Genomic DNA, 20,221 nt, shown 5'->3' on the forward strand with positions numbered 1-20,221 from the left:
TATTGTCATTTCCACGTTTAGCACCAGCTGCAAACCTTTGCAGGTGAGGTTAATGGGGTGAGCAAGTACAGGCAGGGAGACAGACAAGTGACAGGCTAAAGCAGAGCTGTTCCCTCCCTCAGCAAAACACTGCCATTAACACCTGAACTAGAAAGAACTAGGAGAGGGAAATTTCTCCCACTGCTGATGCTACATCCACCAGGCCAATTAAAGATCAAAGCACTACACAGATGACTGGTGCATGTGAGATCTGAGCCAAACAGAACACCTTCCCCTTCCCAAAGCTCCCCTCCCCACCAGTGGCAGCTGACAGGAGGGCACAAGCAACCAGATGGGGAGGAACCAGGGGACTCTCTCCCTCCTTGCAGGCTCTTCCCTCAGTACTAGATCCAATCCACCTGTGAAGCACCAGCACGGCTCTTCTGCCTGAGCACACCATTGCCATGCCCCTGGGAGCCTCTGGGGAGAGGGGGGAAATGGGGGGTTCAAAAAACAACCCAGACCCAAAGAGTTTTTTCCACCCAGGAAGCTGCACAGAATCACAGATTCAATTAGGTTGGAAAAGACCTCTGAGATCAAGTCCAGCCGTCTGAGATCAAACGCCACCACGGCAACCAGACCATGGCACTGAGTGCCACATCCAATGCTTTCCTTAAACACCTCCAGGAACAGTGACATTTCCCTGGGCCGTCCATTCCAATGTCCAATTACTCTTCTTCTGAAGAAATTCCTCCTAATGTCCAACCCAAGCCTCCTCTGCCATAACTTGAGGCCATTTCCTTGAGTCCTGTCACTTGTTACCTGGGAGAAGAGACCAAGCCCCACCTGGCTACAGCCTCCTTTCGAGGATTTGTAGAGAGTGATAAGGTCACCCCCAAGCCTCCTTTTCTCCGGGTTGAACAGCCCCAGCTCCCTCAGCTGCTCCTCATAACACTTGTGCTCCAGACCCTTCCCCAGCTCCGCTGCCCTTCTCTGGACACACTCCAGCACCTCAATGTCTTTCCCGGAGTGAGGGCCCAGAACTGGACCCTCACCAGTGCCGAGTACAGGGGGACAATCAGGCCAGGATGCCATTGGCCTTCTTGGCCCCCTGAGCACATGCTGGCTCGTGTCCAAAGAGCTGGACTGCTTTCCAGCCGCTCTTCCCCAGGCCTGTAGTGCTCTACGGGGGTTACTTCCCCTGCACTCAGCGCTGGTGAGGCTACACCTTGAGTACTGACTCCATTTCTGGGCCTCTCAGTTCAGGAAGGACATTGAGGTGCTGGAGCAGGTCCAGAGAAGAGCAACGAGGCTGGTAAAGGGACTGGAGCACAAGTGCTGTGAGGAGAGGCTGAGGGAGCTGGGGCTGTTCAGCCTGGAGGAGGCTCAGGGGAGACCTCATCACTCTACATCTCCCTGAGAGGAGGTTGTAGCCAGGTGGGGGTCGGTCTCTTCTCCCAGGGAGCTCTCAGTAAGACAAGAGGGCATGGTCTTAAGTTCTTCCAGGGGAGGTTTAGGTTAGATATTAGGAAGAAATTCTTTACAGAGAGGGTAATCAGGCATTGGAATGGGCTGCCCAGGGAGGTGGTGGATTCACCGTCCTTGAAGGTTTTTAAGATGAGACTGGATGCGGCACTGAGTGCCACGCTCGGGTAACCACGGCGGGGTTGGATCAAGGGCTGGACTTGATCTTTTCCGACCCGGCTGAATCTATGATTCTATGGTACTGTAAATCCCACAGGGGAAAGAGCTGGAGCCGGAGAGCCGCGACCAACTCCGCTCCACCCCCGGGCCCCAGCGCCGTCCCGCTGCGGGCGGCGGTGCCAGGGGAGGCCCCGGGGCGGGGGAGCCCCCAGTCCCGCCCAGCCCCGCCCGGTTCCCCGGCGCGGCGCCCGCCGGGAGCCGCAGTCCACGTCCGGCTTCCTGGGCATCCCGGAGCCCGCGGGGGGGACTCGCTTCCCGCCGGCCCCCGCGCCCCGGCCGGCCCGGCGCTGCCGCCATGGGCTGGGGGCCGCGGCTGGCCGTGCTGGGCGGCCTGGCCGCCTGGGCGCAGCGGCGGCGGGCGGAGGCGGCCGCCCGGGATGGCGGCGAGCGGCGGGAGCTGGAGCTGAGGCTGGTGCAGGTGGTGTTCCGGCACGGGGCGCGCACCCCGCTGCAGCCGCTGCCGGGGGCCGCGCTGGTGAGCTCGGGGCGGGACGGGACGGGACGGGACGGGACGGGGAGGGGGCTGCGGTGGGTGCCCCGCTGCGGAGATGCTGCCTCTGCTCCCTGATGGCAGCCTGGTGGCTTAGGTTTTATTCCCCTTCCCAGGGGGGATAAGTAAATTTACTCTCCCCCCCCAGAGTGAATACGGGGGAAACGCGGGAGTTTTGGAGCGTGGACCCCCGCGCATCCCTAAAGGCTTGGGGAGGAGTGGCTGGAAAGCAGCCTAGCGGAGAAGGGTGCTGGCTGACAGCTGCTGGACAGGGGGCTGAGAAGGCCAGTGGCATCCTGGCCTGGATCAGGATCAGCGTGGCCAGGGCAGTGATTGTCCCCCTGTGCTTGGCGCTGGTGAGGCTGCTCCTCAAGTGCTGAGTCCAGTTCCCTCACTCCGGGAAAGACATTGAGGTGCTGGAGTATGTCCAGAGAAGGGCAACGGAGCTGGGGAAGGGTCTGGAGCCACAAGTTCTGTGAAGAGCAGTTGAGGGAGCTGGGATTGTTCAACCCGAAGAAAAGGAGGCTCAGGGGTGTCCTGCTCACTTTCTACATCTCCCTGCAAGGAGGTTGTAGCCAGGTGGGGGTTTGGCTCTTCTCCCAGGCAACTCAGGCAATAGGACAAGAAGAAATGGCCTCAAGTTATGGCAGAGGAGGCTTGGGTTGGACATAAGGAGGAATTTCCTGATGGAAAGGGTGACTGGACGTTTGAACAGATTGGTCCCTGGAGGTGCTTAAGGATAGACTGGTTGTGGCACTTAGTGCCATGGTGGTGGGTCACAGGTTGGACTTAGTGATCTCAGAGGTTTTTTTCCATCCTATTTGATTCTTGAACAACTGCTTCGGCTGCCGGGAGCCCTCAGGGGCAGGATGCAGGGATGGGGCTGCAGTGGTGGTAACACTCAGTACTGCAGTGCCCCTGGACTTTGTTCCAGGGCTGAGCACCACACCTCCCAGCTGGTACTTGGCAAATGTGTGGCTCCTGCCTCGGTTTTACCACAACTGATATGACTCTCCCAGCCTCCACGGAGGCAGCCTCGGGAGCCGGCAGGTGTTAGTTCAGGGAGTTTGCTACAGCAGCTTTTCAGTGTGTAGCGGGGAGCAGCAATTGTGATTTCCTACAGATCTTTCTCCTGTAAGGGTAGGAGAGCAAGTACTGCATTTCGTGCAGATAAGATCTGCAAATCCAGAGTGCAGCACTGCTCTCATTTCTCTATGAGCTGTCTGAAGCGATCTTTATGTCTCCATGCTGTGTTGTAGGCAAGGCAGCACAGAATAATTGGTTTAATGCTCTTGAAAGTTTTCCACTGGAGCACTTTTTGTTGGTTTGTTTTGAAGCAGGTGGAATGGCATCCCACTCTTTTAGATGTACCTGCCAAGACTAAGTTTGATTACAAGGTGACGAACCTAGATGGAGGACCTCAGCCTCCCTCACCCTATGACAAGCATTACAGAAAGACCACCTTCAAGGTGAGGCTCTCTTTCCCGGTGGGTTCGTGTTCCCTCTGTAGACTTGTTTGTTTCTGTACTCCACTGGAGAGCCTTCCTGTTCTTTTCTCCTAGGGTGGTGCCATTGCAGGACAGCTGACAACAGTGGGCATGCAGCAGACGTTTGCCCTGGGGGAAAGGCTGAGGAGAAGCTATGTGGAAGAAGCCAACTTTCTTTCACCAACATTTAAGCCTGCTGAGGTCTTGTGAGTCTCTCAGTCCCCTCCTTGGCCTTCTCTTGCTTCCTCTCTACTGACAGGTAGCCCTGTGCCAGGGAAACTCTCTGACTGGCATACACTCCACTCCACAGCAGACTGGCTGGCCCCTGGGCCTTCATCTTTGCTCAGCCTGCCGAGCCTGGTACTAGAACTCTCGTGACACAAAGCATCCAATTCCCCAGCAGTCCTGAGAGTGATGCCAGGGACAGGTTCATCTCATCCAGGTTTAGCCACTGGCAGTGGTCTTATGCACCTTCACGATTAATAAAAGAGAAACAAGCATCTCTGGAGCACACTTGAACTCGCTGTAAAAAGCTGAAGTTCAGGGAGATGAAGCAACCCCTGGTTGCTCACATCACTAATGCTGGGAGTGTCTGGCTTAGGATGAGATTAAAGTTACACCAGAGAAGTGCCAGTTTGTTATCTCCACTATCCCCGAAGGGAAGTTAAAGGGCAGTTCTGATGTAGGCGTCTACTTAAGATAGCTACAGTGACAAAAGATGAATCCCATCACAGGTTTCCAAAGGCACGGTGGAAGCAGAACCCTCAGTTCCAGCAAGCCCTCCCCAGCTGCAGCCGTGTTGACACGAAGGAGAAAGTGCCACTTCAGAAACTCCTTTCTCTCTTTCAGCATCCGTTCCAGTAATATTTTCCGGAACCTGGAGTCCACACGGTGCGTGCTGGCTGGGCTGTACCAACAGCAGAAAGAAGGTTGGGAAGACTTCTGAACAGTGCCTTCTTCCCTTGCTCAGTCTTCCCTAGATGCACACACCTTGCACATCCCAGCTCTCCCTGGCTCCTAGTTGTTACTTCTTCCCTGGTTCCTTGCGCTTGGCCCCCTTTCCCATAGTCTCCTGGCTCTTTGGGTTCTTCGCCAGCTTGTCACTTCCTTGCTCCCTTTGTGTGCCTTTCTGCTGCGGTTTCAGACCTGCTGGAGAATCAAGAGGGCAAAAATGTCTAGGTCAAATGTTCATGAGATACACATCTGAAAAAGGTTTCTCAGAGAAACCTGAGTATCTTGGCCAAGATCCTTTACAAGTTCGGTATCTGGAGTAACTTCCACCTGTATGTTACAGCTGGTAACTATTTGTACGCCCTAGAAATACACTCTGCATTCTGAAGATCTCACCTCTGCTCCTTCCATATTCAGTTCCGCAAACAACTTGAAGTGACTTGCCCGAGCTCCTTGATGACACAGTGACTAATTTTTGGCACTTACAAACACTTAAGAAAAACGAGCACACAATTAGAAAGCTTTACAAGGTTCACAGCAGGCGTCCCTGTGGAATTCAATTCACAGAAACAAGCACAGTGGCTTGTGTTGCAGGTGATGCCTCAGGGGAGATTGCTAGTTGACAACAATGGACTTGAGCACAAGGACTGTGAAAGTGATTAAAGCAGTCCAAAGAAACAGATGCATTACTGATGACAGGAACTTCCTCCTTGTTCCACAGGACCTGTTGTCATTGTCACTGATGAAGCCAGCTCTGAAATACTCTACCCCAACATGCGCAACTGCCAGCGCCTGAAATGCTTGACCAGGTAATTGCCGGCAATACCTCCCCTCCCCGTTTGATTTCACTGCTATCTCTTTTCAGCAGCAGTAATTTAACACAGCACATTTTCTTCACATTTCCCAGTTTCTGCCCCTGCCACTTTTCAGTTCTTTGGGAATGCTTAGCTAGTTGTATAAAACACCTGGTAAGTGAACTTATACACCAAGCAGTGGCACCAGAAGAAAATAAAGTAGAGAGTTTTTCTTGAAAGACCAACTTAATTTAGTCTGTGTCTAGCAAACACTCATTACTAGCCAATGTACAGCTAGTCTGTGGCATTGCTGCAGGGCAGAATTAATGTAATCTACATTCCTTAACAAGCCTTTCAAGTGTGAACATATTGGGCCTCCTTTTTATATTCAGCTTCTGGTTTGGGAGTTATTTCAACATTCTGGTCACATATATACCTTGAAGAAACTGAAATATACCCAGCCTTGATACATTTAACAAAGGCTAATGAAGTAAAATAAGGAACATCCTGCATAGAAGGAACACTCATGTTTGAAGAGTCAAGTACTCTAAAATGCCTATGCCAGGTTGGGCACGGGGTGGAAACTGAACAAGAGAAGCAGATGAACAAGAGATGCAGCTTGGCTGGATTATCCATTAGCATATTTCTGTCCAAAATTCAGGAGCTGTCAGAATTCACTTGCAAAAGCTCACTGTGTAATGCTTGACTCTGGGGGCAAAGGATTGTTCTAGGCAGTGGTGAGGTGACAGCCCACATTCAGCCTCCTCGAGTAACATCAGCTGTCCAAAAAGGGAGTAAACTGCTGGGTCTCCCCTCTCTGCCCACTAACCGAGCACATCTGGTGACTATGTCAAGGTAGACTTCCTCAGCTTACAGGCTACCTAGGAAGTGCATAGCCAGCATGGGTATTCTCAGCTAAATTTTTTTAAAATACAATTTGAAACAGCATAAGTATGCAAATGGCTTCTAACAAAGCAAAAGGTGAATTAAAGCTACAAGTGAATACCCAGGTGTTCCCTTTTTCCCACAGCATACAGCGATCAGTTCAAAGCTTCTACCTTTTCTTCTTTCATGAGGCAGTTAAAGGCTGCTCCCTGAAGACACAGACATGTACTGTTCCAGTATGACCAGAAGTGTTAACTGGTGCACAGCCCTTGCTTATGGGAACCACTTCTGAGGTGTTCACATTTTAATTTTTCCTCTGCTCTCTGTGAGAGCAGAGAGCCAGCTCTGATCCTTGACATCTGGATACACTGTCTGTCCTTTGTGCAACTCAGACTCCCAAAATCAGTATACTGCAGCGCTTCTCTTCTACCCCTCACTGATGTGAGGCAGCTCCACTGGGCTGGGTCAGAAAAGCCTGACAGAAAAGACAGAAGCCTGGTGTGTGAAAAGTTTTTGGTTTGTTTTTTTTTTAATTCCCTTGCAGGCAGAAGTGTAAGGATGCTCATCAGCAGCCAGGTATCTCTGATGACTTGAAAAAAATTAAGAAGAAGATGGGTATTGATGGTGATGAGTCTGTGGATTTTTTTGTCCTCCTCGATAACATTTTTGCTGAGCAGGTGAGCTGAGCAGTTCTGTTGCACTGTCCCAGAAAGAACATCCCTTTACCATGCACATGGAGGAAATCACAGTGCCAACACCCATGGATAGCAATGGGTACCCACCCCAGTACCTTTCTGTGCAATCCAGAAAGTTTATACATGGCCTTTTTAAAAAGCAAGATGTGGAGTCAGCCTTGCTGTAGGATGGATGAAGACTCATCTCCAGTGTTTTATGTTCTTACCTGGAAATCCAGAATTTCTTTCAACTGCAATATAAAGCTGAGAGAGCAGTTGGGCCTGCCTTGCCCCATTTACAAAGTGCTTGCCCTTTTTTGGCACTCAGCACCTGACAGTCGTCCTTATCCTGGTTCCAGCATAGTACTTGTGAGCCAGATTGCTTCTGCTAGTGGAAGGAAGCCGGGCATATTTTTAACCCCCTTTAGTACCTCTTTTTCACTGGGGCTGATGGTAATTGGTCTGGCTGCCAGCTGAGTGGCCCAACGTGTTACACTCCCTTCACACAGCAGTGTATCCTCAGGAACAAACATCCATCCTCCCGGCACCCAGGGCAAGGCTGTGTGTTTAAAACCATCCTGAAAATCCTCACGTAAATACCACAGTACAAATGGTGTGACGTGAACAGCAGTCTTCCGTGGGCAGTTGCCCACGTGTCTTCAGGCTGGGTTCAGAAAAGGTCAAACCCTGTGGCTGTGCCGTGTCTTCTCCCTCCAGGTGCACAATCTGCCAAGCTGCCCCGTGCTGAAGAAGTTCCAGGAGACGGTCGAGCGCCGATCTGTTGACTCCATGCTCTTCCTTCTGGAAGAGAGTTCAAGGTGATTGCCTGCATCCATGCCTCCAGCCTCACGGGTTGTCTCACCCAGGGGGAATGTGCTACACCAGCTTCTGCAGCAGACAGGAGCCCTTTCCAATCTGCTGCATTCCCCCACCACAGGCTACTGCCCCCTGTCATGAGGTTTGTGCCTCAGCCACTTCCATGTAAAGTCCAGTGCCTTGAGTCAGTGACACGAGCTAGGAAAAAGGAGTCCACGCTGAGGAGGCCAAGATGTGGCCTTGCATGCTGTTTTGCTGATGGTTTCTGAGGAGCAGTGCTAACCCACCGAGGCTGGCAGCGAAGGCCTCAGTTGCCACAGTGTTTAAGTGAACCCGTGTCAAGGGCAAAATCAGAAGGGAAGAGGAAATACTTCCAGCCCAGGCCCTCAGGCTGCACAGCCCTTGCAGATGCACAAGTTTGATATGAATTCCAGCTTGGGAAGTTTATCCCAGGGGTGGTACCTGCACAGCTGGGCTGAGAAGTGCTAGTGCTAGCGGAAAAGGTGATGCCAGGCCCTGCACACAGGTAACTACTTGCAAAAGAATGTGCTGCTACGTGCAGTTAATTGCCTCCTGCACAGTTGTTTGTAAAGGTCAGCTGAGTTGCTCACCGAGCAGTCATCTTCCTTTCAGATTCATTTGCAGATGCCATATTCACCAGCTCCAATCAGGTGATGGTATAGCACTGCCTTTCCTAGTAGGGTAGTTGCCCTTGGTCTTGTCTTAAACATGTATTAGAGATCTCAGGTACTGAAAGACTGATTTCCCCCATTCCCACAACACCCAGGAGAGCCAGTCACACTCATCTTCCACTTCCACTGACACACTCATTTAGGTAGTTTCTTCCCACCAGAAGTTTTATAAAAATCATCTCTTTGTTCAATACAAGAATAAAGACTAATTTAAAATTATTATTATAATGGATAGCCACCACCTTCTTGAATCCTGCCCCTCCCCAACAAAGATCTCAACCGCTTCAGTTGTTGTTTTGCAGTCAGCTGCTGTCATCTTCCCTAGCTGAAACCCATGCATCCAAAAATCTCAGCCAGGGAAACAAAATAGCAGAGAAAACAATCCAAGTGTTTCTAGATTTCCCTTTATGTGGGCCACACCTCATGAGACTGCTTGCTAACACCTCTCCCCTCCCAATCTGCAATCACATTAGAGTGGTGACTACCCAACCTGTGAACTAAAAATTAGCCATATTAATTGCATTGACCAGTTCGTAGCTACACTCCATACATGTTACCAGTTTGTAATAGGAAAGAGGTTCCCACGGGTTCGTGTGCAATTATTTGAAAGTTTAAAAACTAGTAGATTTGTTTCTGCTTCTTTTCTAGAGAAGTTCTTAAGATGAGTGTTGGTCTCCTTCTCAGTGCATTACAGAAGAACATTAAAGCAGCAATAAATCCCTCGACTCCATCTGAAAAGGCCAGGTACAGGGCAAAACTCCAATTTTTATAAATTCTGACTTGATGTCAGTGTGAAGCTGCTTCAGGGAGATATTAACTGTGTGGGATAGAGAGAATGAGTGCTCATCTGGTAGAAAAAGCACAAGTGCTACTGGCTCTCTATGGAGGAACGCAGCTGACATTCTGTGTTTGGTTTGGGGTTTTTTTTTTCCCTTTTGTTTTTTCCAGGAAGCTCATTCTCTACGCTTCTCATGATTCTACTCTTATTCCTCTCCTGTTGGCACTGGGCACCTTTGATCACAAGTGGCCACCTTATGCTGCAGATGTGACCCTGGAACTGTATCAGCACCGTCAGTCCAAAGAGTGGTTCGTTCGCGTGTCTTACCGTGGAGAGGTGAGATCCCGTGGGAAGTCCCTCGTAAAAATCTTGGGCTTCTGGATTTACCATGCAGCAAAAACCAATGGCTTTGGCAATCCACAAAATCTGCGATTCTATCTCTTTGCTTTTGCAGGAGAAAGTGGTGAAAGGATGTCGGGCAGGTCTCTGCCCACTTGAAGAATTTCTGAAAGTTCTTTCACAATGCTCAGTCAGTCCAGAGGAGTACAACAACCTGTGCTCCAAAACATAGGGGAATCAGCAAACTGACTCATCGTTACGCTGACTTAAATTAAAATTACTTTATTGACACAATCCTCGACTATTTTTCTTTATATTCTTGCCAGCCTTCCCTATTCCAGAGGTATTTTAGACGAGGGGACTTTTTCCTACCAGACACAGGGTGGCACAGTGTCACTTCACACTGTTAGCAACGAGATGAAAGAAGCCACGTGACAGAATGGCTCAAGTTCACTTCTGAGATAGCCACACGAAAGCACTGAGAGGCTAAAACAGCAAGGGAGACAACAGACCATTTCAAATTGCCCTGCTGCTTCAGGAAGAAGAGAGAAAACATACCTCTTCCTATATGCCGGGACTGTGGGATGAAGCCCAGCTTGCTCTGTGCTACCAGACTTGAAAGCTTTGATATAACAATTTATTTTATGTTTGCCAAACTGCAGAAGCCATTGTGCCTTTCCCTTTTTTTTTTGTCATGTTGGAGGGTTGCTCTCTGCAGACAGATGAACCAAGCACTGAGCTACCCCAGCGTCTTGAGGGCATTTTTGTGCACAAAAAACATCTCCAATGGGACAGCAGGCCTCCAAACCTCTTCCCAGCACTCCTGTAATTATGGAAATTCTGCTGTGAACATGCAGAACAACCACAGTGGGCCAAGTACGAGAACACACACTCTTGGTGAACTCTGCTTAATATGCTTTAAACAAGGAAGTCTGGGGAGCTGCTGTCGAGTTCAGCTTTGGGCAGCATTGCATCTATTTTGCACTTGCTGAAAGAGGAATACAGCAGAATAGCCAGCAGAAGTACTTCTAGCTGAGATGATGACACTTTCTCCTGTAAGGAAATACTAGGGATCACTAGGTTGCCAAAATCATAAAATGGTTTGGGTTGGAAGGGATTTTAAAGATCATCTAATTCCAGGGATGGCATCCACTAGATCAGATTGCTCAGAGCTCCATCCAGCATGGCCTTGAATACTTTCAGGGATAAGGCATCCACAGCTTCTCTGGGCAACCTATTTCAGCGCCTCACCATCCCCACAGTAAAGAATTCCTCCCTAATATCTAGCCTATGTGTCTCCTCTTTTAGTTTAAAACCATTCTCCCTTGTCCTATCCCTATCTGTCAATGTAAAAGGCCACTCCCCCTCTTTTTTTGGTAAGCCCCCTTTAGGGGCTTTATCACTGACAAAGACCTCAGTTTTTCAATCAGTAAATAAACCTTGGATCCTGACCTACTTTCCCTGGGATAGGTAAAGGTTAAAATAGGGGGACCACTGATTGAAATGGCCCTGCAGTTTTGGTTCTGTGTTACCCCTTCTCACTCAGTGAAAGCAAACTGCAGCGATGTTAATGTAATCATTGACAGATATGTGACTGGAGGCACTACAGCACCTTCTCCCCGAGAAGCGTGGGCTGAATTTACCTCTACTCCTTCATTAGCCTGCCCCCACCACAATTACATGTTGACTCCGCGCATAGTGAACAGAATAATTTGAATACTAAATACATTGCTGGAGGTCTCACTGAACTGCCATCAGAAGCTGTCAAAAAAAGCAAACAAAACATCATTATTTTCCATCAAGTTTTTATACAGCCTAAAACCATAATGCCATTATATAAAAAAATCAATGGCCCTACCCTTGCTTAAGAACGGTGTGTTCTGCTCCAGTCAGGCTCCCTCTTACGCACAGTTTCAAGTATTTGGACAACAGTGACGAAAATATTGGGCAATACAACTGCAAATTATTTCCAAGGCATGGACTGCTTAGAAAAAGGCATCTAGAAGCTTTGGCCATACCAGTAAACAAAGGGCGAATTCACACACCTTAACTTACATAATAACTAGGAGCATCTCCCAGCAAAACTGACGAGCAACCAGGTTAAAAACTTCAACACAGCCAAGACCCACAGCACCCGGCATCACCAGCTGTCCTACTGCAGGTAAGATCATTACATTCACACTGTTAAAATACTCCCGTCACTCCAGGCAGAGTGACACACCTTTCAGTAACAGCAGAAGACCTCAGGAAAGCAGGTCAGCTCCCTGGCAGTGGCTAGGACGAAGGCACTGCGGGGAACAGGCTACTTCATCACTGTCTCTTACAAGAGTTTCTGCAGTGCCCTCTCTGCCCTGCTCCAGCCTCACCCTTCCCCTCACTGTGGGAGGGGTTGGGACATGCATTGGCCCAGCCCACTGAGCAATTCCACAGTAGCTGTGGCCCACATTATGCGTAAGGAGATTTATTTCTGACCACAAGTAGTGTAAATAATCATTTCAGAAGAAGATTGGTTGGACAGTGGAAGAGTTTTACTACCAAAGGGCACAGGTGAGTGGGAAGTGCTGAACTGCAAACACAGCATGGAAAAGCTGAGGCATTTCTGAGAATGTGGAATAAAAATTCTCAGAAATCAACTATTTCCCAGTATCCCAAAAAAAAAAAAAAACCATCACTTTTTTTCCTGCATCATTAACCAATTTTAGGTTAAGAAGTACTACCCATTGACACAGCGAAGTACACTACTAAATACAGGCCTGTATCAAACACGGAGCATTTCTCCTCGAGAAGTACCACAACAGGGAGCAGGTTTCAGCCAGCAGCCTGCCAAGGCTGCAGGAGGGCACCAACAACAAAACTAAGCCTTTCCTGGGACCTGAGTGAAAACCAGCCTAGCAGACAGACAGCGTATCAAGCTCCACAAAATTAAGCCCTGCATATACTGTATTTTTAGTAGTCCCAACAGTCTGGCACCAAAAATGCTGCACTGCAACTTACCCTCAGGAAGAGTCGGGCACCCACATCTACTCTGAGGCAGGACACGTGTATTGTACCAGAAGCACCACCAGCATTCGAGTCCCAGCCAAGAGTGCTGAAGATTAGATCCCCACAAACTGGTCTGTCTTCCAAAATGCAACCCATTAGACACCACTAGGAGGTCAGGACTAAACTCACAAGGCTGGCTACTTGCTTGTCATCTTCTTTGGTAGATTAGCTAGCCCATGACACAGATACAAAGCCTAAGTTTACTTGGACGGTGCTTAAAACTGCCAGTGTACTTCACAGATGACCTGATTGCAAGTCTACTAATTTAAAACAAACAGATTTCAAATACTTTAAACTTTTGATTTAGCAGGCGCATTACTTCGCGTTTCAGAAGTTCACCATCTGCTGGGTTTACCTTTTAAGTCTCTCCACACTCCGGCTGCGCAGCCATCTGGGATGAGATAATTTGAACAGCAGACTGTTTCCTCCCATGTTACTAGAGAGGAAGAGCAGCCAAGCATGTATGAATAAAGTCTATTTCATTCTTTCAAACAAAGGTGGAGGAGGATGATTTGAAAGTTTGAAAAAAAAAAAAAAAAAAAAAGAGAGAGAGGAGGGGGAGGGGAAGAAAACTAAAAATGGCAACCCCACTTTCCATCTTCAACTGCACCATGACTACCAGAGCTGAGTCAAAGTTACTACTGATAAGCAGGAGAGAACAGAGCCTGACTTACAGATCCTAAGGTGAATCTGCAAGGCTGGCAGCTAGAAAGCTTTTTCATTTGCAAAGCAAAAAAGAAAGCAATAGAATCAAAACACAACAATCAAGTCTTTTGTCCATCTGCTGGTGCAAAGCAGGCAACATACCAAGGTTAAGTGCACCTACAAGGACTCAGGAGTATCCGCACATTCTGCATTTTCTGTAGGAAAAATCTCATTAAGATACCAAACGCCAGCACCGTGAGACACAGAAGGAACTGTAATGACACAGCATCTTTAAAATGTATCCTTTCGCTATCCAGGGGCTTTGAAACAGTGAATCAATCCCCTATGCTAATTTTCCTAGAATAAGTCACAGCCACCTCAAATCCTTTGCTATTCAAAATATCTCAACAGGCACAGGAGGCACTTGGAAAGACTGTTTAAAAAACCAGCCAAACAAACAAAACCCTCTGGGTTATTTCTATGTCGATCAAGAACTTTGCTTTGTTCAACATGGTAAAAGCAGTCAGGAGTGGTGGCAGAAGTGGCAACACTTAAAAAGGTTGCATTGTGACAATTCCCGTGCAAGGTCCTCAAAAGGAGCTGTGCAACCACTTAAGGAAGAGGTAATCCCGCTCTACAGAAATAACACTGTGTCATTGTCAGCTCTTTCTAAAATCCTGACAAGCCCGTGCTTCAGGCACGCTGCCTGTCTTGTCAAAGGGAAGCACCACAACATACATCCTACACTTTGTCAAAAGAGTAATTCTCACCCAAAATCATCGTAAATTTGCATGACAGCACAAAGGTGAATTTGGAAGCGGGTAACAGAAGGCTCTGAGGCTTGCGTGCCTGCAACAGTGCTCGGCTCCACTCATTTTATACACCAGCAATACAAGTTTGGTAAATCAGCCACTGAGAGGAATTCCTTTTTCACTTGTTAAGGATCAGTTAACTCTAAAAAATTCTCACACACAAGCACATTAAAAATACTCATTCCCCATGTGACGTTTCACACTAATGGCCAGCGCTCTGAGGAAACTACTCATTGAAATAATTTCAAGTAACGGTAAGTGGAAGGAAGAACAGATTACACACTCTGTATACAGCACTGAGGGACTAGAGAACAGCCAGCCACAGAGTCCACGCCCTGCCCTACCAGATCCACATCTGGCTTATCCTGGTCTTCTCCAGGAGAAAAGCTCAACTCCCAGCCCAGGTTTTGTCATCCAGCCTTTCATTCCTCATAGGCAAGACCATAAAATCTTCATTCTGAAATCGTCTCAAAAGGCAAGTTTGAAAAGACAGGGGATTAGGAAGCAATCGATGAGAACTGCAGCAAAGCAACAATTTACTCAGCAGGGTTGTCTTGATAAAAATCTGCTCACTGACAACTTCTATCTCACCTTTGTTATTTAAGTTCATCCTTTCCCCACTATCTCAGGCTCTCAGTGCTGGCAGTCAGAGACCTGACCCAATCCAAAGCCCCCAGAGGGGGACACAGTCCCAGTGCCCCCCACAGCACTGGGCTCCGTTGCTCAGCAGACAGATGCTGCTGTGCTCAGGGAGAGCTCAAAACCACGTACCTTGTCGCGCTGCATTCACTCCCCGTGAGGAAGTGACGGAGACAACAAGTTTCATCTATTCCTTGACCCTCAGCAAATTGAGGAAGTCTTGTAACTATTGTCCCTGGGGTGTTCTGAAATAAGACCTCTCTCCAAGAGGAAACAAGCTCAGGATTAAGTGAACAGAACTGCCCTGCAAGCAGCACGCAGCTGCCTACAGAACAGACTTTCAGGAGCTGCCAAAGTTTAACCCACCTGGCCTCTAGTCTCACTGTGACCATAAGCAAGAGCAAACAGTCATCTGGCCAGCTGTTTGATGTACACAGAAACAACTGGACTGGATAAAGAAGACAGTTTGGTTTTGTAAGAAACAATATATTTTATTTTTCTGACACCACAGCCCTGGCGAGTGGTTTTGTACCAAATTTAATGGAGGTTACACAGAACGTTTTACGCTGGGGAGGAAAAAAAAATAACCACAAAAAAAAAATCCTGGGTAACTTTTAGTGTCTGTTCCACTCCCACATTAATAAAATCACTTGGGGTTTCTAAGAAAAGGAGAATAGGAAACAGTGAGAGAGACTACTGTAGGATGTAACAGTGTCCAAGTCCAGCCCCTTCCTAGAAGTGGGAAGAGTCCCCACGTGAGGAGAGGCTCTCCTAGATTTACTCCCCAAAATAACACAATGTATTGCAGCTGCCATAGGAGGAGACAGAAGGGGACGGAGAGAGAGAAGCCTATTTAATAAAGAGTGGGAGGGAGAGACAGAAGGTGCTGGACAGCACGCCATAATTTGAAAAATATGTCCTTAACTTATTATTTATTTCTTTTAAAAGATTCCCCTCACTGAACTTAAGTTCCTTTTTGTGCTTTTCATTAATACTCTGCTCTGAGGTCGTAGTTTGGTTTTTCTATACATTGGAGTTGAAGGAAAATAGTCCGAAGTTCTGAAGATGGATTCTCCACCTAAAGTAAACAGCCTAGAATCCCATTCTCCTCTCACCCCAAAGACTAAAGTCTCTGCTAAAATCCCTTTTACAATATAGTACAGTACACAAAAAACCCCAAAAATAACCGAGAGTCCTGGGAGAAGCCAGTCCAAAGGACGTAAACATACAGAGAATGGTGCAACTTGTGACAAATGGCAATTCTCAAAATACAGCTACAGATTCTCAAAGCAGGTGCCGTCACGGGATACCCAAGTCCACAAAAATAATTTTTAAAAAATAAATCTTAAAAAAAAAACGACCTGTTTAAATGAATAATTTTTTTTTTTTTTTTTCAGGTAATTCCATACATTCGAGATTTCCCAAAGCGTCCTCTGGTCTCTTTTCACCTATTGCATGGCCAAACTGTACTCCTGAAGCTCCCAAAAAGCCCTCAGGACTTGGAATCTCATCTTGACAAGGATCGGAACATCCAGTCTTATGGTAGCAGCTTAAAACATCATGTTCCCCGGGTTTCCAGGGCCTTGGCTAAATCCTCCCATGCCAACGTCAGCAGCCATACCTCGGGGCCTCATCTGGGGGGGAATCATGATGTTTTGTTGGGGTCCCATCATGCCCTGCATTGACATCATCATGCCGGGCGACCCCACGGGGCCGGGGTGGCTGTACAGCCCCGCGGGGGCTCGGTCCTTGCCCGGGATCATGCCCACGGCGGCCACGGGGTTGCTCATGAGGGCGGGCTGGCCGGGCATGGCCGGCTGTGCTGGTGACATCATGCGGTGGTGCGGCCCCATCATGCCCTGCTGCAGGAAGGCCGGGGGCCTCATTGGGTTGTGGCCTGGCATGGACGGAGCCGTCCCAAGGGGGATATCCGGAGTTCCCACCGGCCCGGGGCCCCCCATGCCAGGCAACGTTAGTCCCATCCTCGGGGTCTGCTCTCCTATCATCCCCTGCATGTGGGAGAAGCCGGGCCCGGGGCCCTGCGGCTGCTTGCGGCCCGGCACCTCCCCACGAGGGAAATACTGTAGTGTCTGGCTAGGCTTCTCCGACGGGATAATCCTGGACAGGTCGAACTCGGGTATTCCCGTGGCTCCAGGGCGGATCACCTCCTGCAGCTCTGGATCAGTGAAAACCGAAGGCATATTGTTTCCGAGAACAGTGAAGGAGTCTGGACCGCCAGGGCCTCCAGTCTTGCAAAGTGCTGGATCTGTCGAACTTTGGGGCAGGTTGGTAGGACGCCCCAGAGGTCCTTCTCCGTGGAAGCCCATTCCCGCTGGGAAGTTGCCTTGTCCACCGCTGGGCCCGTTGTGTGGAAATGGCACCTGCTGTGGAGGGGACTGTACGGGAGGGAACCCCTGTGGGAAGCCCAGGCGTCCTTGAGGTACCATTGGAGACTCCTGGGAACCGTGTCCCATCATTGGGTTGTGTGACATCAGGCCGGGTCCCACGGGGACCCCATGAGGAGGTATATTGGGTCCCATAGCATTTGGAGAGGGCATCTGGTTGTTATGGGAAAGAGGCTGGGTCATTCCCATTGGGCTAAGGGTTGGCATTGGACCCACTGGGTTTGGACCTGAAATTCGAGGATTCTGAGAATTAATGCCCATTCCTAGGGAAGAAATAAGGAATCACATTTAGACAGCAGCCAGCAATAATCAATAAAGCTATCAGAGAGCTTTCTGCAAGGTTACCAAGTCTGCACACACCCCCCAAAAAAAAACCTCAGCCCTAGTAAAAAAACATTAGCAGTGGCTCTGAAAAGTGCTATTTTAACCAGAAATTTGATGGCACCTGAATAGCTGCTTCCCTAAGCTTCTCACTGCTCTGTGAACCAATGACGAAAGCCTGCTCCATAAGCAGGATCTCAATCCAACCCATACCCTGGTAGCCTACATGAAGCAGGCAGTAACAAACATGTCTGTGACAGATTATCAGCATATGGACACTTGTCTGCTGGGAAGTGACCGAATCTCCTCTCAAAACTCAAGCAATGATAAATCAGGTAACCCTTGTAAGACAAGGAGGCAGCAATCAATGAGGTTAATGAGTTATCATCATGAACTTATTCAATTAGCCAGCTTCCCCAGATACATTCAGCCACCCCGATCATTACTGCGTGAAACACACAGCAAGGCTGCAGGTACACCCAGCAAGGACTCATTACTAATTGCCACTCTCATGAAACATCCACTCATTCCTTCTTTAAGCTGTCAATTCAATTGGGTAGAGGGACTACAACCTACTTTTGTATTAAATAGGTACCCATGAACATTAAGCTATCAGCAGGATCTAGATTTCTCATATATACATGCTCACCCACATGACAGCCCAAATGTTTTATTTTACTTTTCCTTTAACTCTTTCAGGTAGGGACCTGGACAGTTTCCCTCATTCCTGGTTGAGATCACCTGCCATTACATATTCCCTACATGGGAAGATTTATGTTTTCAGAAAGTGCTCCAACACTCTCATTAAAAAGGCAATCCACAAAGCCCAAGAAAGACCTGATGATTCAGTGTCAAAAAAAAAAAACCCAAACCAACCCCAAAAAACCCGTGAAGCTTCTATGACACTGCCTTGAGACAGGTGAGGTATGGTTTCCTTTGGATAAGTCTGACTCTTATTCCCATGAGCAGCCTTCACTCACACAATTAATTCCAGTCTGCCTGAGTGGAAATCTCCCCCATACATAAAGGTTTTCCAGATCAGACAGCTTCTGGACAGAAAAAAAAAACCAAAACAAACAATTCCAAGGAGAATTTCCATCTCTGCATTTCCGAGAATTGCAACTGCCTTCCTCAGAACAACACATGGCTACATATTCCTTGAGGTTTTTTCCCCTCTCACCATCTTCACTTGATGAAGCTTCCACAAAAATCACTCTCACTGTACTGCGTGATATGTCTGCGCTCAATGTTTCTTTGATTTCCTTACCTGGTACACTGTTCATAGGTGGCAAGTTTGGGGAGCGGGCTGGAGGGGAGTCGTCATCCGAGCTGGCCACAGTTTTGATGGCATCATGATAGAGCGGTGTAGAGCTCGGCATGGCAAATTTGGACATCCTGGACATCATAATGGAGAGGGGATTCTGGGAGAGGGTTGGCTCTGGAGGCATTGTGTAAGGACTGCTAGAGGGAAGATTTCCAGGGAGAGTCACAGGAGCAGACTGGCTGACTGTGGAGGGAGGTGGACCACCTTAGGAAAAAAGGAAAAGACAGAAAGAAAGTTTAATTTTTCATCCTTCTTACTGTTTTCCTTAAATCCAATTCTTTTCCCCAAGAAATCTCAAAAACTAGAAATCTTTTTTACTGCAAGACTTTATGTGACTAATGTAGTCAATGCCTGTGAAAAGTAAACAGAAGAATAAGCCTATTGGTCAAGTTGCTTAACATCTGTTATCCTACTGAAAAACACTTCTACTGGAACTATCTTGAGCCTCTAAAAATCCACATGAAGAATTACCAGTTTAGTCTGAAAATCTTACTATTCAATTTCCATACACCGAAGAGAGACTCAGGTACCAGAGTTAGCCATAAAAATCAATATAAATCTATAATCACTTAGTTGTTCCTGCATCCACCAAATGTCAAGTGTAACTCCTTTCCCTTTCTCTTTAGGAGGCATCAAGCAAGCATAAAAGACGCAGGCAGCACAAGGAAAACTGTAACAGATATTTCTGACAAACTGCGTGAGGAGCTGTAACTCCCTGTTTATGTTTCGTTACATATTTCATATATACATATTAGCTGCTTATTCCAGTTAAAGAAGCATTCTCTGCACCTATTATCTTAACATCATCCTTTGCTCTCCCAAAACCAGGAGTAACTGCACTGCCAATCTCCTTTGTTCTTCCACTGATAAATTCCACAAAACCCACACCACTGTGAAGGAAAGATACTAAACCGAAGTTGTGCTCTCACTGAAAATTCACTGCACGTTCATCAGCCCTTCCCATCCAAAAAAAAGGGAGGTAGAATAGAGAACACAACAATTCTGCAATGCCAAAATACTCACGCTTTGGAAGAGCTGTGTGTAAAAGCACTCATTAAGCAACATTTCACACAGATTTCATAGATTATTCTGAGTTGGAAGGGACCCACAAGGCACAGACTAAAGCACTAAATTTTGACTTGTAGGCACCTGGGCTCACGCTGGGCATGGCCTCAGCAAACACTACCACCCAGTCTGCCTTCCCGAGCACAGACCCAGCCTGCAATCCCGGGGTTACCCTTGCCACCAGCCCCACAGGCATATCCTAATCCTAATCCTAATCCCCATCCCGGTCCCGGCTGCCGCCGCGCCGTTACCCACGGCAGCACTAGAGGGCAACGTGGGCAAAGGGCTCCTCTCTCTCTCCCAGCCGGGCGGGAAGGACAGCCCAGAGGGGTGAGTGTGCTGCAGGGTGAGCTCCAGGAAGGTGAGGACAGAGGATGCC

General features: G+C 48.2%; 2 protein-coding genes across 8 annotated transcripts in view; one reads left to right on the forward strand and one right to left on the reverse strand.

The window, feature by feature from the left end:
• The first annotated feature begins 1,940 nt into the window (after positions 1-1,940).
• ACP6 (acid phosphatase 6, lysophosphatidic) lies at positions 1,941-9,870 on the forward strand. 2 transcript variants are annotated; one of them, XM_027888332.1, is made up of 10 exons: positions 1,941-2,158; positions 3,511-3,642; positions 3,736-3,866; positions 4,510-4,589; positions 5,333-5,420; positions 6,835-6,967; positions 7,682-7,782; positions 9,121-9,216; positions 9,421-9,586; positions 9,705-9,870. In XM_027888332.1, the coding sequence occupies exons 1-10, from the start codon at positions 1,979-1,981 to the stop codon at positions 9,819-9,821; spliced, it is 1,224 nt and encodes a 407-aa protein (XP_027744133.1). In that variant the 5' UTR covers positions 1,941-1,978; the 3' UTR covers positions 9,822-9,870. The 2 variants fall into 2 exon arrangements, with proteins under 2 accessions (XP_027744133.1, XP_027744134.1); XM_027888333.1 differs by having other exon boundaries at positions 3,514-3,642.
• A 5,327-nt stretch (positions 9,871-15,197) lies between these two features.
• The window catches only part of BCL9 (BCL9, transcription coactivator), a 31,044-nt gene continuing 26,020 nt past the window's right edge, over positions 15,198-20,221 (reverse strand). For 4 of the 6 annotated variants that reach the window (XM_027888330.1, XM_027888328.1, XM_027888331.1 and 1 more), the window contains 2 exons: positions 18,721-18,981; positions 16,128-17,395 (listed from right to left, as the gene is read on the reverse strand). In XM_027888330.1, coding sequence (XP_027744131.1) covers positions 16,278-17,395; positions 18,721-18,981 — 1,379 coding nt within the window. In that variant the 3' untranslated portion in view covers positions 16,128-16,277. Of the gene's footprint in view, positions 17,396-18,720; positions 18,982-20,221 lie in introns of all 6 variants that reach the window. The other 2 variants (XM_027888327.1, XM_027888326.1) reach the window with 2 other exon arrangements.

This window comes from Empidonax traillii, unplaced genomic scaffold (genome assembly GCF_003031625.1).
Source record: "Empidonax traillii isolate 1590-97213 ecotype Southwest subspecies unplaced genomic scaffold, ASM303162v1 scaffold236:size2090792, whole genome shotgun sequence".
NCBI classification, from domain to species: Eukaryota; Metazoa; Chordata; class Aves; order Passeriformes; family Tyrannidae; genus Empidonax; species Empidonax traillii.

What these genes read in the sequence shown, in the direction of transcription:
- ACP6 (XM_027888332.1), top strand. Translation starts at nt 1,979, where the DNA reads ATGGGCTGGGGGCCGCGGCTGGCCGTGCTGGGCGGCCTGGCCGCCTGG. An exon ending in CGCCTGAAATGCTTGACCAG is followed by an intron (nt 5,421 to 6,834) that starts GTAATTGCCGGC and finishes ATTCCCTTGCAG; the next exon opens with GCAGAAGTGTAAGGATGCTC. An exon ending in GCGTGTCTTACCGTGGAGAG is followed by an intron (nt 9,587 to 9,704) that starts GTGAGATCCCGT and finishes TTGCTTTTGCAG; the next exon opens with GAGAAAGTGGTGAAAGGATG.